The following is a 15,420-nucleotide window of genomic DNA, read 5'->3' as shown; positions in this document are numbered from 1 at the left end:
GTGGGACCCAGCCACAGTATTATCTTCTTCCCCTCACTCCCCCCTTTCTCCTTCCTTCCTGCCGCCGATGGCGCGCACCGTGCCGGCCTTGAGCCCCAACGGGTACGGCCCGACCTCGCGCCACTGGCAGCGGGTACACAGACGTAGATCTTGCCGCTCACCTCCGCGTACGCGAAGAAGGATCGCGCCGACCGCATCGGTGCGCCGCGGTGCCACTCGCCGATGGTGGCGTCGAGGACGTGCACGTCGGCGAGGGGCTCGAAGGCGTGTGGATCCTAGCCGCATTCCCACCCACGTCGGCCGCCGCACTCCCACCCCCACATTAGCGGCCGCCTCGCCCGTCCCTCCATTGGCCTCACTCGCGAGGACCTTGCCGGACGACGAATTGAAGGCTCAAATCGGAGAGAGCGACCTACCAACGGTATATATTGAATCCATCCTAGGGCCTTGTTTAGTTGCCTGATTTTGGATGTCCAAAATCATTGTGCTAGCACTGTAGCATACTGTAGTGTTTCGTTTGTATTTGTGAATTATTGTCCAAATATTGACTAATTAGGCTCAAAAGATTCGTCTCGCAAAGTACAACAAAACTGTGCAATTAGTTTTTTATTTCGTCTAGATTTAGTACTACATGCATGTACCGCAAGTTTGATGTGATGGGGAATTTTTTTTAATAGTGTCAAAGTAAACAGGCCCCTAAATGAAGGAATCTTGATTCTGTTTTTGAAATAAAATAATCTTGGTTCCTCTCTCTCGTGCATTTGGTTGGAAAGCTGGACACAGCTGGTGCGCTGACCCAGTCATATCATGTACTAGCAAGGACAGGGCGTCGGTACGGCCTGTACGGGTAGAACGCCGACGCCGGCGGCGGTGAGAAATAGACGTGTGATCTCAAACTTCAAGACCTGCCATCCGGCGTCGGTGGGTATTCAATAGTACGGCAAATTCAAAAGTGACTGTAAGATGTCGCCCCCGAGCAAATTTCCAAAATTAAAACTCCTAACCATCCACCTCTGCTCTGCCTTTCTTCTTCTACACAGAAATCCATCGTTAAAATCTCAATAATAATTATAATCATTGCAGCTAATTTCACAGATGTGTTTTCCTAAACGACACTACAGGGACTTCAACTCTTTTTCAACTTTCCCAACCCAAAAAAAAAAGGAACACGACGTTAAAGTCTGATGCAATATACAAGTTTTCTTTTACAGAGATTGCTAGCTGATCAATCTGCAATCCGCGTATATATGCTATTTGCGACGTATCGACATGCTCCAGGCCATTTCAGCAATCCACGTACATATGTCACTGTCTAATTTTTTTTTAACGAACAAGATATGAACAAGATAGTGTGAGTTTCAATCGATATAGATTTTTTTAACGAACAAGATACGAACAAGATAGTGCGAGTTTCAATCCATATAGCAGAAAAAAAAATATAAGACTACAGTACTAAGAGACCATAGGCAGGAAATAAAAAAGAAAATGAAAAAAAATAGCTCGACTCGCCCGGTTGGATTGGAACGTCAACTCGGGTACGCACTCAACTTAAAATCACTAAATCCGACCGGTTAGATTATGGCATCAACGCGGTCGCAACACTCCACTCAAACAGCGGCAGCAGAGCACACCACACCACACGACTTGCAAAAACGCAAAGGCGAAGCCAGCATCGCGGAACCCCCTTCAGTCTCACGCTCATGTAGTCGCCGAACCCTCTAGGCATGACTCCGCGTCGATAGGAACCAAGAAAGTAGACCGCACTGCACTAAGAAGACCACCGCTATGCAGGACCCTTCACCGTAGTGCCACTGCAACACCACACTCCATCGATCCGGACCTCTCGTAGGCTGCCTCGCAGTCGTCACCACGAAAACACAAACACGCGGGGGCCTCGCCACATCCGCCGTTGGACTCCACCTCGCTTTCGTCGCCTCAAAGAAACACTATGCGCAGGGGTCTTGCCACGTCCACCCAGTATTCCATATCACGGATCCGTTTCTTAAGTCGCCATCAGAATGATGAGCAATATTGCCCCACTTCCTAGGGTCACCATCAAACAGCCAAACCGCCGCCGCAGGTCGACTTCACCTCGTTGCACAACCCACGCACATAGCCTCCGCCACCGTGCCAGCAAGTTAAGTCGCTTGCGTCGTCTTCCAACGATGTACCGCACCGGAGTAGCTCAGCAAAGCTGAGCAACCCGCCGCAGAGACTGCCGCAAGCATAGTCGACCCATGATGTCGTTGCTACAAGCTGTGTCCTCCGACGCAGTCCCACGCCGCATTGACAGCTGCCAAGAAACACCAGCCACCACGGTCTGCTGCAAGCAGCCAACCCGACAAACATGCGGCAACCCCTGACCGCCACCACAACTACAATTGCCTCCATGTGAGCTCGGCAACCCCTGTTCAGCTTGACATGCTCCACCATGTTGCCTTACCGTTCTGCAAGCCCGTCGCGGCGAGACCGCTGCCACTGGCGTCAGCCTCCCATGACCATCGATATCACCAGTATTGCCACAAGCCGAGTTGGGTCTCTAGAAACGACACCTCCAAGGAGGACATGACGCTAATGGCGCCGCCGTCACTCGTCCAGAAACTGGACAGGGTTTTCACCCAGAGAACCCCGTGCAACGGGATGGAGCTCTAACATGACACCCCCAACGGGCAGAATGACGCTCTAGGGTGCCCCGCCATCGCCACCAGCAAGATTGCCGACAAAGGTTTTCACCCGGAGCATCCCATCCCTAGCCATTGCACGCACACAGTCCGGCACATAGCCACTGGGGCATCGAATCGACCTCCCCAGGCTGCTGCCGCTACCGCGGCGGTGGCCGCCGCCGTGCCCAACACCGCCTTCGAGCTATTGTAGGTGTTGGCTAGAGGAGATGCCCCGCCGCCGCCATCCCTGTGCCCGCATGGGCTTCCGACGGGGCACTCCGGCAGCGGTGAGGTAAAGAGAGAGGACGGGGAGGAGGGCTGGCGGTGTGGGTGGTTGCTCCGCCCGTGTCGCACGAGCGGGGCGACGTGGGGGACTTCTACTGTCCAATTGCAATAATGGGGAAAAGTTAGCTAGGAATGGGCTAAAGTGCTCTCTGCTCTGCTGGATCACATCCCTCTCAAAAGGGGATTATAAAGGCGTCATCATGATCTTGCAGCTCAACATCGTGTAGCATGGAGGCCGGGCTGCAACTCTTGCCGCCTTTTTTCTCTTATTTTCCTTTCCCGTGCTAACATTTGGCAAAGGGTTAGTGGCTCTTCAAGTAAGATTCAGCAACTACCAACTGAAAGCGACTCCTCTTTTTTCATTCTGATGGGGACTTGGATAAGAATATGGATCACGAGATCTCCATTTAAATACCACTTATTAGCCTTGATGTCTTGGCATGACGTTATGTGTCGGCAAAATGCTCCTGACGCGTTCTATGCTCACAAAACCGAAAAAAGAAAAGGAAAGCAAGAGGCAATCGCGTTCAGAAATAGGTCAGTTGGATAATAGACTAAAATAAAGATAAGCGGAATTCTTATTCCGCTAATATTTGGACTGAGAACGTAACACGCCAGTTAAAGTAAATATTAAATACCACTCTCAAAAATAAGTCACTGTAATGGAGACCTCCAGAATTTTTTTCTTTATTTTCAAAATTTTCATTTAAACAATTGGATTCACTTCAGCGGAAGATAAACAAAACAAGGCAAAAAAGTCAGAATAGACGGGCCATCTGCTGCCAACACACTCTTGCCTGTTCCCCCCTTTTTTTTAAAAAAAAACTTTCAGAGTGCTTTCTTCAAGGAGGACCAGTGCGAAAGCTCCATAATCCATGCTTTGCGTGTCTCTTAGCTAATGTGTACAAAACTCTAATTTGTAGTATTACACAGTACAGTACATGTTAGCCTGTTTTGTAGTGTGTTTTAATTCAACAAGTCTGCCAGTGATCCTTTCTTTTAATCAAGGCACTAGGATAGGACAGCCCAAGTTTTGCTTTGTTTATTTATAGGTGCAGCCGTGCAGGGGCTTGACCTCCTGCCACCTACCTTCCCTGTATGGCCACCACCCCATTTAGATTCTGTTCCTCCTAAATCTCCTCTCCTCTCCATTGGCCCTGTACTTCACCAAAATAGCTTTCTGCCTCACAGCAAGCCTGTCCCATAATCAAGGAGCCTCTGTAAGGTCGTTGGAACTTGGCACAAGGATTTGCAAGGTGTGTTTCTTCATTCTTGGTTTCATGTTTATATCATTTTGCTTTTCCCAGATCATGGTCATTCAGATTTTGGGAGCAACAAACAAGTTTGATTGAGACGCAAGCTGTTCTTGTTGAGTTGCATGATTTTCCCTTCTTTGATTGTTCTTTATTCCTAGCATCTCCTGTCCATGCATCCTGAGTCCTGACCTATCTGTTCCTGAAAATGGAAAATCGTTTGAAAACTGCAGCATGAACCAAAAAGGGCTTCAAATGTGTTGTAGAAAAGTTCTTACCCATTCAAAGAACATCAACTTGATGTTCCAATAATTAGCTTTTGTTGGCACAGGTTGATTGGTACGGACCACAGATTGTGAGATCCAACAACCAAATCTAATCGCAGAAAAAGAAAGCCGGCGAAAGGCTTGTGTGGCACCACATCTTGCCATCAGGGAAAATGGGGCTCTCAATCTCATACCCACCGGATGACTACCTGCCAGCAGTGGAGGACAACATGGGCCGGCTGTTCATCCGGTCCCTCAGCTTCGACGACATGGAGGACGCAGCCGATTCACCTTCCTCATTGCCCCCTGGCTTCGGCCACGGGAAGCTGATCATAGAAGGGTCCCTGAGCTTCAAGAGGAGAGAGGCAGACAACGTTCAGATGCAGACTCTCATGTCCGTCAGGAGTCCCAAACCTGACAGAGACAGTTGCAATGTAAGTCCTAGTGCTGGCACTTCTAGTTCATCAAGATTCGGGCCAGCCCGAGACCGTCCACCAGATCATCCTGTAGACGGAAGTGAAAGCCCGAGGCACCAGGCCGCGGCACTCAGGCTGCAGAAGGTGTACAAGAGCTTCAGGACAAGGCGGCAGCTTGCGGATTGTGCCGTTCTTGTGGAACAACGATGGTAAGACTGCCATGTTCTATGTTGTTGTTTTGATTGTCATAGTTGGGGGACCTTGTTCTTGACATTGAGGTGGCAATTTCTGAATTTTATGATCCTCAAATGCAGGTGGAAATTGCTCGACTTTGCGCTGCTCAAGCGGAATTCGGTGTCATTCTTCGATATAGAGAAGCCTGAGACTGCTGTGTCAAAATGGTCCCGGGCAAGAATGAGGGCTGCCAAGGTAACAATTGTATTCTTTTGTTCAGATATCATCATAACTGGTTTTTTTTCTCCTGGCAACCATAGCTTCAGTACGGTGAATCTTGTACGGTGCAATACAGCGTTGCCAACTTTGGGTCAGCAGTTTTCTCGGAATATACTACATTTCTGACACGGGTGTAGTGTTTGCTATCACATTTAGGTTGGCAAAGGTCTCTCCAAGGATGAAAAGGCCCAGAAACTTGCCCTGCAGCATTGGCTTGAGGCGGTATGAACAGAGAATATAATATCTCGATGCTATTCGTATGATGCTATTGTGCAACCAAAACTGGATTTCAACTCATTTCTGATTGTCAGATTGACCCTCGACATCGGTATGGCCACAACCTGCACTTTTACTACCACCGTTGGCTCCACTGCGAGAGCAAGCAACCATTCTTCTACTGGTACAGACATAGCAAAACTGTAGTGGTCATGCGTCCGAACCAAATGAACAACATAGTTACTGAGTACTGATGGTTCTGTAAACTCTTTGGACAGGTTGGATGTAGGTGAAGGGAAAGATGTCAACTTAGAGGACCATTGCCCAAGATGGAAGATGCACAAGCAATGTATCAAGTACCTTGGCCCTGTAAGTTTAACTGTTCTTCCTCTGATTCAAACTGAAAACCCATTCAGGCAGAATCTGCTCGGTTGCAGATGTTACATCCTTTTAACAAGATATGCTGTCATGGCACTATGCAGAAAGAAAGGGAATCTTACGAAGTGATAGTCGAGAATAAGAGGCTGATGTACAAGTTGAGCCGTCAGATTGTTGATACAACCGGAAGCGCCAGGGGAACAAAGTGGATCTTCGTGCTGAGTACATGCAAGACCCTTTACATCGGTCAGGTGAATGACAATTTCCCAAGTAGTTCCAGTATAACTTTCTTGAACATTGACAGCATTTCAGCAACTGACTCAAGGCTGAAATTTTGACATCTTTGCAGAAGCAGAAGGGCGTATTCCAGCACTCAAGCTTCCTTGCAGGAGGAGCGACATCTGCTGCAGGGAGGCTGGTTGTAGAGGATGGACATCTGAAGGTACCAGGGCAATCAGTAGGATGCACAATAGCAACACTAAATTTGTTCTCGCTCGACTCTAAATTTTGTCCATTTCAGGCTGTGTGGCCTCACAGCGGGCATTATCGACCGACAGAGCAGAACTTCCAGGAGTTCATGAACTTCCTAAAGGACAGGAGTGTGGATCTCAGCGACGTGAAGGTCAGAAGCATAATGCAATATATATCATGCTGAATGATCACCACGAATGAAGTTGTACTTAAAACCGATACCTGTATTTCTTTTCGGTTTTCCTACAGTTGAGCCCGTCAGAAGGTGAAGAAGATGGCGACTTCAGCCTCAGGGGCAACCACTCGCAGCTGGACTTGACCAAGCTCTGCCAGCAAGAAGAGAACCAAGAACAAGAGGCACAATCCGTGCAGCGCCATGGCGAAGCCGAAGACGAAGCCGAGACCTGCAACGCCGAGCCCACCCAGCCACCTACCGAGACGAGCACCCCGGCGGCGACGATCAGGAAGGCCTCCTCGGACAACAGGCTACAAGGGAAGCGGCCGCCGAGGCTGCTGATCAGCTCCAACAACAGGATCCCGCTGCCACCGGCTCCGCACTGCAGCAGCAGCTCCCGGCCGTCGCCGTCGCCGGGCGGCAAGGAGATCGACCCGGACTCGGCCATGCTAGGCGAGTGCCTCGACTTCTGCAAGCGCAACCTGTTCGCGGAGGACTGGCTCGATGACCACGGCCTGGACGACCTGGCGGAGGTGCCGGAGGAGCTGATCCTGAGCCGCATCAACTCCAAGCGCGCCATGCGGTCGTACCAGCTCGGCAAGCAGCTGTCCTTCCAGTGGAGCACCGGCGCCGGGCCGCGCATCGGGTGCGTCCGGGACTACCCGTCGGAGCTCCAGTTCAGGGCGCTGGAGGAGGTCAGCCTGTCGCCCCGCGGGGGAAGGCCGGCGAGGTTCCCGTCGCCGAGGCTGGGCGCGCTGACGCCCAACAGCATTCCGGCCGGCAAGTGCGGAAGCCTCACCGCCGACGGCGACGGCGTGAGCATGTCGCTCAAGCCCAGGCAGAGGAGTGCTACCTGGACTGCATTCTGAGAGGCCGATGCTGTGGATTGCTCTGCTTTCTTGTTTTGTTCCTCGGGAGGATGATGCCAACTGTGCATATTGAGAGGGAAAAGTGAGATGGTATGATGATTCTTATTGTTGAAGTAGATTAGTACAAGGATTAGGATTAACATTTGGCAGCATTGGATGGTGCCATTGCTTCACTAATAGATGGTCCAATGAACATGTTCTTGAGACCTTACTAGTGCATACGTAGATAGGAGCAGCAGAGTTTAGCTCGGTGAGAAAATCGTACGACGTTTCACACTGCACAAATGAGCAGATAATATAATACTCCTGGTTAAATGGAGTACCATTTAATGACTGAAGCCAAATTTAGCAACTGAGCAAACGCTACCATGAAAACAGGTGTCACTACACCAGTTATAGGTTGATTCAAAGTCAATGTTCATGGTAGTTTTCCAAGTGCAAGAGCTCCGTGTTGAAAACATCTAGGATGCCTAAACATTGCATACCAATCACACATCCTAAGCAGATTATGTATAGCAACTTAAAAGAATTAAGCAGATGATCACAGTGTAGGAAGGCAAAAGTTATCACTTATCAAATTAGGATGAAATACGTGTGATTCAACATATGCAACAAAGCACGACACAACCTAATGTGATTGCACACCGGAGTGACTAAAATAAACAGGCATGCAAATTACAATCCCAAACAAATAATTTGGATTTGCAGTGACAGTGCAGCATTCACCCAAGAATTCATATTATAAGTAGCAACCATACAAGCCATTCATGATTGATACCCAAGATTGCAACTTAAGTACATAACCATGTCACACAATATCAAGAGCCTTAAATTCACGCAGTAACAGACCAAAACTTGCAACAGGACAAGTGCTCAAGTTACATTTCCATTGCTCTTAACTCAATTCTCCATAGCCTACTCAAAGGACAAAGTAGCATTGTTCAATAACTTGATATGAAAGCAGTACTAGTAAAGTGGGCAACAATCCATGATTTAACTTGTTGAAGACAGGAACAGCGGACAACAGGCACAACGACAAGCTGCCTCAGCGCAGCCTCCTGGCCTCCCTCTCCGACTCGAGCAGGGTGAGAATGTCACCCTCACGGACTGGGCCCTTGACGTTCCTCATGATGAGACGGTTCTGGTCATCCAGGAACTTCACTCTGACCTGGGTCACCTGACCCCTGGAGCCGGTGCGGCCCATCACCTTGACCACGACGGCGAGCTTAACCTGGGTATCCATGCTGCACCAACAGAATCGACTCCAATTAGCCCCGGAAGAGATGGTAAGAAATATTCATTGTGTAGTAATTCAAGTTTACTTGTTCAGGAATAAAGTTCATGATAAAAACTAGTAACAAGTTTGAATTAATCTGACAAGGTCCCAATTCTTTAGGTCCATGAATCAAAGTTGTAGCAAAAACTGAAATATAAGAGTGTAATCTGTTAAAGCTTTTATGTGCAGAGCAATGCACATCTAGATCCTCCACACATTTTGTTTGTACAAAATCAAATGCTAGCTTAGCTACAAGGGTAAACAAAATACCGAGACCGCATAGTATAACATTTCATCACCCAGCAAGATTGAAACAAATGCCTAAATTGAGTAAAGGTAATTCCTTCACATAAGTTTCCAAAACCTTATAAGCACCTCTCTACAATGACAAATAGCAAGGGACGCAGACACGCAGCAAATGGTACTACAAATTCACAGCTCCAAACAGCTAACTTAGTAAAGAACATAAAACTATGTCAACTCAAAAGCAATTCGTCAATTCATCTCATGCATTACCCTACTATGATCAAGTCGAAACAGGACAACCACAAGAAATAAAGTAATAACATCTCTCTAGCACACATCTACTAGCACGAGAAAGGTAAATAAATCTGGACGGGGCTCCTCTAACTTTGACCCCCTACTCATAAATCTCCCTGGCCATCTGCCCACTACCTTCCTGCAGCAACTATCTTAAGATACAATAATGCCGGAGGGGCGGATCCAGTATAGATGCCAGGGAATTCCCGAGAATACCCAAACTATTTTGCCCAAAAAAATCGAGTATGAAACAAGTATATACTTATGTATATTCTAGTTGGGCCAAATCTTCATTTCTTAGTCATCCTCGCGGCCCAACACTCCCCACAGAGGCTCCTCAGGTAACAAGCCAGGTCCCGGACATAACCGACGCATGAAGACGAGGATCGATCCCAGCACTCACTACCTCCACGTCGACGTCGCCCCTCCCTGCCCTCCCCAATCCCCTTTCTTTTCTACCCAACCAAATCCCTAGCCACAAGTGCCGCACAGGTGGCCAGCGGCACGGGGCGGCGGCGGGCCGATGGCGCGACTGGCAGCCAGCAGCACCGACCGTCACGGGCACGGCAGGTCAGAAGCCGCGCCGGCAAGCGAAAGAGGCAGTGAGGGGTCGAGGGTGGTAGCAGGCCCCAGGCGAGCACCGAACACAACGCACAGGGATGACACTGACGGAACGGCCAGGAGCCAGGTCAGAATCCCAAATCCTGGATCCGCCACGAGCGAACACACCAACTACAGCAAGGGTAGCATCTGAGACGAAACGACCAACGGAACGAGGATTGATCAAAGGGCAAGCACCTTTCTCCGGTTGCTGGTCACGGTGACTGCTGCAACGGCGGCGGCGGCGGCGGCGCGAGCAAGTCGTGTGGAGAGAGGAGGCAGAAGCAAAACCCTAGGCTCGTCGGGTGGTCATATATAGAGGGGCTCGTTGATTTTGGGGGCAGGCCCGTAGCGGACTAGCGGTCGCGAGCGAATTGGGCCGACACGAAAACATGGGCCTGGTGGATTTTGTGAACTTCGCTCTGTTTTATGCATATTTCTCTCTCAATAAATAATACTAAAGAAATTCCCTGTATGGACCACATCGAAATGATTCTTAAACATGAAATTCTCCGTGTAAAGGATCATCAGTGGATAAGAAAACAAATAGTTTTGCTTACCTTCCCGAAATAAAGAAATTATCATGGAAAGTTTAGTAAAAGAAAATTTCGTATCGTTGGAAGGAACAAACTGCAACGTACAGTCGTACAGTAATGCCGTTGACACACAGCAAGCTGACAGAACTTCAGACGAGCAGAAAATATCTCTAAGCTCGTGGCCAACCTGAACCGCTAAACGATCTATACAAACATGGGATGGTTAACTATGAGTACAAGACAAATGTGCAGCAACTATCGCCACCGGAATCGGTAGCTTTGTGTATCCAAATTCATGGTGAAGAAGCGAAGGGACGAGGGATTCCGGATTCACAGAATCTGTTGATTCTCCGAGTCAGGTTCCGGATTCACAGAATCTGTTGGATGCGTGGGAGATAAATCACCCTGCAAAACAGCAAGTTCAGCCACGCTGTGGAGTTATAAGTAGTAATTACGATGCTTGCTGTTTGTAGTATATTGCGCAGCAAGGAGCTTGTCATGGCCCATACCATGACAATGTCTTCTTTGAGCTCAGGAAGGCAGTCAGCTTTTTCTGTATGTGCTGCTACTGGCTCCGGAGATGACAATGCACCAGACTACAAGCATAAAGATAATTCAGTTTGTTCATACAGCGGAAAATGGGGTTTGTGCTCATGCTAGACAAACAATTAAGTCAGTAAGGCTACTTACCTTGAGGCATGTTGGGCTTTGTACTTGCATGCTGCCTGGACTAATTTCCAACTGATGGTCTACATTTTGAGTGGTAGCTGTAGAAAACAAAAACATAGTTTACACAAAAGACACAAAGTCACGAAAATCAGAAACAGGAAGTGGAAATGAAGTATATATACAGGCTACAATGCAGTCCCTGTCCAAGGAATTGTTAATGCTATAGTTCTGTCAAAGGATAATATGCCAAGTGCGAACTGGATATGAATCTAAAGAGTGTCTTTGATAGACCAAAAAGGTGGATCTTACAACATGTGGAGAAAGGAAATTCAGAAGATTCGGAATCAAGACACAATTGCAGGAAGGCAATATAAATTTATACAACGACATTCACATGTCACCTCACATTCAATGAGCTCTTCAAAACCGCCCCAAAAACAACTCATAAGAATGAACAAGAACTTTAAAAGGAGGACTTGCCTGCTTCGTCAATTGCAGTTACCGAGTTATGCTCATTGGCTAGACCTCCCTGTGTACCCGGAATGCTAATGATTTCACCAAGTAGCATATACTGAATGTGAAGACTACAACAAAAAATATCAATTTAATACCACGAGCACTGAATGTTCAATCCTCTCACCTTTCAGGCTGCCCATTATTCACATCCTGACTTCCAGAAATTGCTAAAAAGTTCTTCATCCTCTATATACAATTAGGATATCATAAATAAACAACATTAGCTATGGGCATGATGTACCTCAAATAAATAAAAATATATTGCAAGATCGATATATGACAGCAAAAACTGCATTCAAGTTTTTTTTATCTGATATCTGCATCTTACCCCATGACCAATGCTACTGAATAAATCTTGAAATCTCTGTAAAGCAATCTCCATATTGTGAAGCTCCACATGCATTGCCTGCACAAAATAACAGGCACGATCAATTTGGGTCTTCCAGGTAACTGGAATTTTGCAATATTGGTAACAGAATTACCTGCTTCTCTGAAGTTAATCTCTCAATAATATCATCCTTCACCAACAAAGCTTTTTTAAGGTAACACCATTAAGGTACAAAACAACCAATGTCATAGTTTTGTTATAAACTAAAGATCAAATATATGCAATATATTTAACTTAGTTAATGGATATTTCTTCCAGTTGGGGCTGAAAACTGTTGTTAAGCTTCTCAGCCTCAAGGCGATCTTTCAACTCATATATGATCCTTGCCCTACTCCGGAGTTCAAGCTGGTAAGCACTAATTTTACTTTCCAAGAAATTAAGTTTATCTGCACAAATGAAACATGAGAGTTACTGCAAAACATAAGATAAAAACACTGTCATCATACGGAAATCACACTCTGATCAAGCGAGACTACAAGATGTGGCCATACCTACAACATCTTTCTCAAGCACAGAAATCATTTGGACCTTATCCTTCAAATCAGCAACTGAAATAACAGTTGTAGTCCACAGTAATGTGTAAAGAATACACATCAGAAAAGCAAGAAAACATAATAATCAAGATGAAATTGAATGGCTTAGATGACAGGAAAATGAAGTGTTAAGTGTGATCATAGCCATACCTACATTTTCCTTCTCACCAACCAGAAAATGCACATCACCTAATACTTGTTTCACCGCCGCAACTTCCTTTTGTACCGAACTAAATAAAACAAGATGAGAATTTAACTTCTCTGAAATTACGGCGATCTGTTTATCCTTCATCTGGATGGTCCATTGCATAGAACAAGTAGAGTCCTGCCTACGAACATGGTATATGAGCGAAATGTCAGTTTGTTTCCGTATAGGATCATTCAGAACCTAATCTAGAATCTCCAAATAAAAGGGGAATCAAATAATGTGAATTGCATGAAAGTAAATGGTGTCCCATTTTTTCAAACCAATGAATGCTTCTATAACACTTTAGAGATATTTGGCAATGTACCAAGAAAAAAAGCATGTATTGAAGCTATACATGCCTTAAAGGGAGCAGTAAATCTGTTGTATTTTAATCTTAGTTTCAGAAGCTATCTATGTGGATAAATATTGTAAAAAAAAACTCAGCGGATTAATTGAAAGGGCCCTTTAAAAGACGTGCAATTGGTGCAAAGGCCTAGATATACATAGCAAGTTAAGTATCTAGAAAGAAAGCATACAAATAAATTCAACAAAACAGCAATGGTAGCCCAAAAGAAGCAGAAGAACGTAAAAGTTGGATACCTGCCTCATAATGTTTTATGAAAGCCTCCCTTGATTGAAGCAGCCCCTCCATGGTTTCTTTCAAGTTGTTTTCATTCTTCTCCAGCAACTCATTCTCATTCTCAAGGCACTTTATCTGTACAGAAGCACATAATTGGAACCACAACAATGAGCCTAATAGATACAAAGCAGAATCGTCAACTAGATTTATCCATATACTACGATGACACTGATTTGTAAGCAATGGCACACATATGATTGATATAATGAATTAATGATATTGTGCAGAATTACTAGTTTCTAGGACTCTAAGCACATATGGTTAAAAGGACAAGCAGAGATAGCAACAAAATGATCTCCCAGAGCATGATTAACAATGCGTAACTCGTGCCTAGCGATGAACTCTTGTCCCACAGGAACGCAGTCTAAAACTGACAACAATAACATCACGTCAAATCAGAAGGCGCGGCCCAGCCAAGGAACGCATCATCTGGGGAGAAATGTCAGGGAGCACGAACCCTCGCCTCGAGCTTCCGCAGCGCGTCGTCCCGCGCGGCCACCTCCGCGCGTAGCTCCCGAGCCTCCCTGCGGTGCTCCTCCTCCGCCTCCTCCCACCTCTGCGGCCAAAGCGCCAAACTCCATCAGCGGGCGAAACAACCCATAGACACGGTAGAACCCTAAGCACTGAGAGAAGCAAGGACGGGTGGGGCACCTGGCCGGCGTCGCGGAGCTCGTCGCGGGCGCCGCGCTCCCGCTCCTGCGAATGGGACACGCGGCGGATGGTTACGGCAAGGGTTCAGAAGGTTCGAGAAGGCCAGGCGGGGCGGGCGGGCGGCTCACCCGGAGAAGGCGAAGCTCGGAGACGAGGGCGAGGAGCTGCAGCTGCAGCTGCGACAGCGCCGCCGCCTCAGTCTCCATGGCGCCGCGCCGCGCCGCGCCGGGGAGAGGTTGAGAGAGCTCGGGTCCCCAGCTCCCGATGATGATCCAACGGTTCGTCCGCTCGGCGCTTCTGGCACCGCTGAAGCCTCAGATAGTTTAGGCCCACTAAAACGTTAGGCTTGGGCTGGATCGTTAAAAGCAGCGAGCGGACTGATTTGATCGAGCAACGGCAAGCCCTCAAAAGCCCAGACTATTCAGCGGAAACTTCAACTTTCTTGCGCGAACGTGAGAAATAATTTCGCTGGCTGCATTTGCAGTAGCCTCCTTTGCTTAACTAATAACTATTGAGTATTCCTCATCCTAACAATAATACAATTTTAATTAGTACTAAGTCAAACTATTAGATTTGGTCGAGTTTATAAAAACAATTATCAACATTTATAACCACAAATAGATATATTCCTAAAATATCTCTCAAAATGACCCTTCCACTTTAACATCTCCTTAGTGGAAAATGTTACTATGCGCGGATTCACACTTGGGCTAGAACGCGTGAGTCACAACCCCATGCGAGCAGACCCTGCGCGGTCTGCACCCAACAGTTTTGACGGACCGCAGTTAGTTAATTGACACGTAACAATTCTTTCAACTTAGACTATGCATGCATATAGGCTGAAGTAGATGCCGAAGTGGAGATGCTAATTAGAGTTTTGTACTAAGTCATTTACCCTTTTTTTAGAATACGATAAATTTATCTCAAAGTGTCCATTTGAATTTCCGTTTGCTCTTGTTCATTACGACAAGTTCTATAACTAGATCCACGATGCATATATTTTTAAAAAAAAATATGCTTGCAACTTATGTTGATATGTAGTAGTTACATATATATTACCTATTAATAGACAATATACATAAATTGCTACAAAAATGATTTTACATGATATCTTTTTTGAGAAACGATTTCACATGACATTGTTAACTATCTGAAGTATCTACATAAACTACTACGTTATATGTACATAAATTGGTACATTGTCCCTATATAAGTCGTTGCATTGTCTTTACATAAGTACTTGAGGATATAGAAGTTGTCACAAATTCTCTACGTAATTGATAGTAATAAGTAAACATACAAGTTATTACACTGTAGCATAAGTTGCTACCTATCCATGCATAATCTCCACTAGACAAACAAATGAATTTGATATATCCAAAATACACTATAAGTTGCTATACATCTCGTATAGAAGTTAATATTGGCATTCAACATAA

At 46.3% G+C, this 15,420-nt stretch overlaps 3 protein-coding genes and 1 long non-coding RNA gene across 5 annotated transcripts; 1 reads left to right on the top strand and 3 right to left on the bottom strand.

Annotated features, from left to right (window-relative positions):
• Positions 1 to 3,613: 3,613 nt before the first annotated feature.
• On the bottom strand, positions 3,614 to 4,620 carry LOC117835544 (uncharacterized). The gene is made up of 2 exons (XR_004635950.2): positions 4,480 to 4,620; positions 3,614 to 4,403 (listed from the first exon to the last, which is right to left on the bottom strand). It is a non-coding gene; the product is annotated as an uncharacterized lncRNA (long non-coding RNA).
• LOC140221508 (IQ domain-containing protein IQM2-like) lies at positions 3,838 to 7,670 on the top strand. 2 transcript variants are annotated; one of them, XM_072291222.1, is made up of 10 exons: positions 3,843 to 4,204; positions 4,533 to 5,092; positions 5,198 to 5,312; positions 5,493 to 5,558; positions 5,648 to 5,736; positions 5,831 to 5,921; positions 6,035 to 6,181; positions 6,280 to 6,372; positions 6,451 to 6,552; positions 6,651 to 7,670. In XM_072291222.1, exons 2-10 carry the CDS (start codon positions 4,641 to 4,643, stop codon positions 7,443 to 7,445), a joined length of 1,950 nt encoding a protein of 649 aa, XP_072147323.1. In that variant the 5' UTR covers positions 3,843 to 4,204; positions 4,533 to 4,640; the 3' UTR covers positions 7,446 to 7,670. The 2 variants fall into 2 exon arrangements, with proteins under 2 accessions (XP_072147322.1, XP_072147323.1); XM_072291221.1 differs by having other exon boundaries at positions 3,838 to 4,204; positions 6,280 to 6,552.
• A 496-nt stretch (positions 7,671 to 8,166) lies between these two features.
• On the bottom strand, positions 8,167 to 10,218 carry LOC140221509 (small ribosomal subunit protein eS28). Its single transcript, XM_072291223.1, has 2 exons — positions 10,060 to 10,218; positions 8,167 to 8,689 (listed from the first exon to the last, which is right to left on the bottom strand). The coding sequence occupies exon 2, from the start codon at positions 8,686 to 8,688 to the stop codon at positions 8,491 to 8,493; it is 198 nt and encodes a 65-aa protein (XP_072147324.1). The 5' UTR covers position 8,689; positions 10,060 to 10,218; the 3' UTR covers positions 8,167 to 8,490.
• Positions 10,219 to 10,452: 234 nt separating this feature from the next.
• LOC117835543 (uncharacterized) lies at positions 10,453 to 14,259 on the bottom strand. The gene is made up of 14 exons (XM_034714900.2): positions 14,110 to 14,259; positions 13,982 to 14,026; positions 13,788 to 13,886; positions 13,295 to 13,405; positions 12,654 to 12,828; positions 12,462 to 12,518; positions 12,220 to 12,356; positions 12,065 to 12,124; positions 11,911 to 11,988; positions 11,707 to 11,768; positions 11,547 to 11,611; positions 11,088 to 11,164; positions 10,907 to 10,993; positions 10,453 to 10,802 (listed from the first exon to the last, which is right to left on the bottom strand). Exons 1-14 carry the CDS (start codon positions 14,185 to 14,187, stop codon positions 10,728 to 10,730), a joined length of 1,206 nt encoding a protein of 401 aa, XP_034570791.1. The 5' UTR covers positions 14,188 to 14,259; the 3' UTR covers positions 10,453 to 10,727.
• Between the last annotated feature and the right edge of the window lie 1,161 nt (positions 14,260 to 15,420).

This window comes from Setaria viridis, chromosome 9, assembly GCF_005286985.2.
Source record: "Setaria viridis chromosome 9, Setaria_viridis_v4.0, whole genome shotgun sequence".
Classification (NCBI taxonomy): Eukaryota; Viridiplantae; Streptophyta; class Magnoliopsida; order Poales; family Poaceae; genus Setaria; species Setaria viridis.
This window is presented reverse-complemented; position numbering and strand designations above follow the sequence as displayed.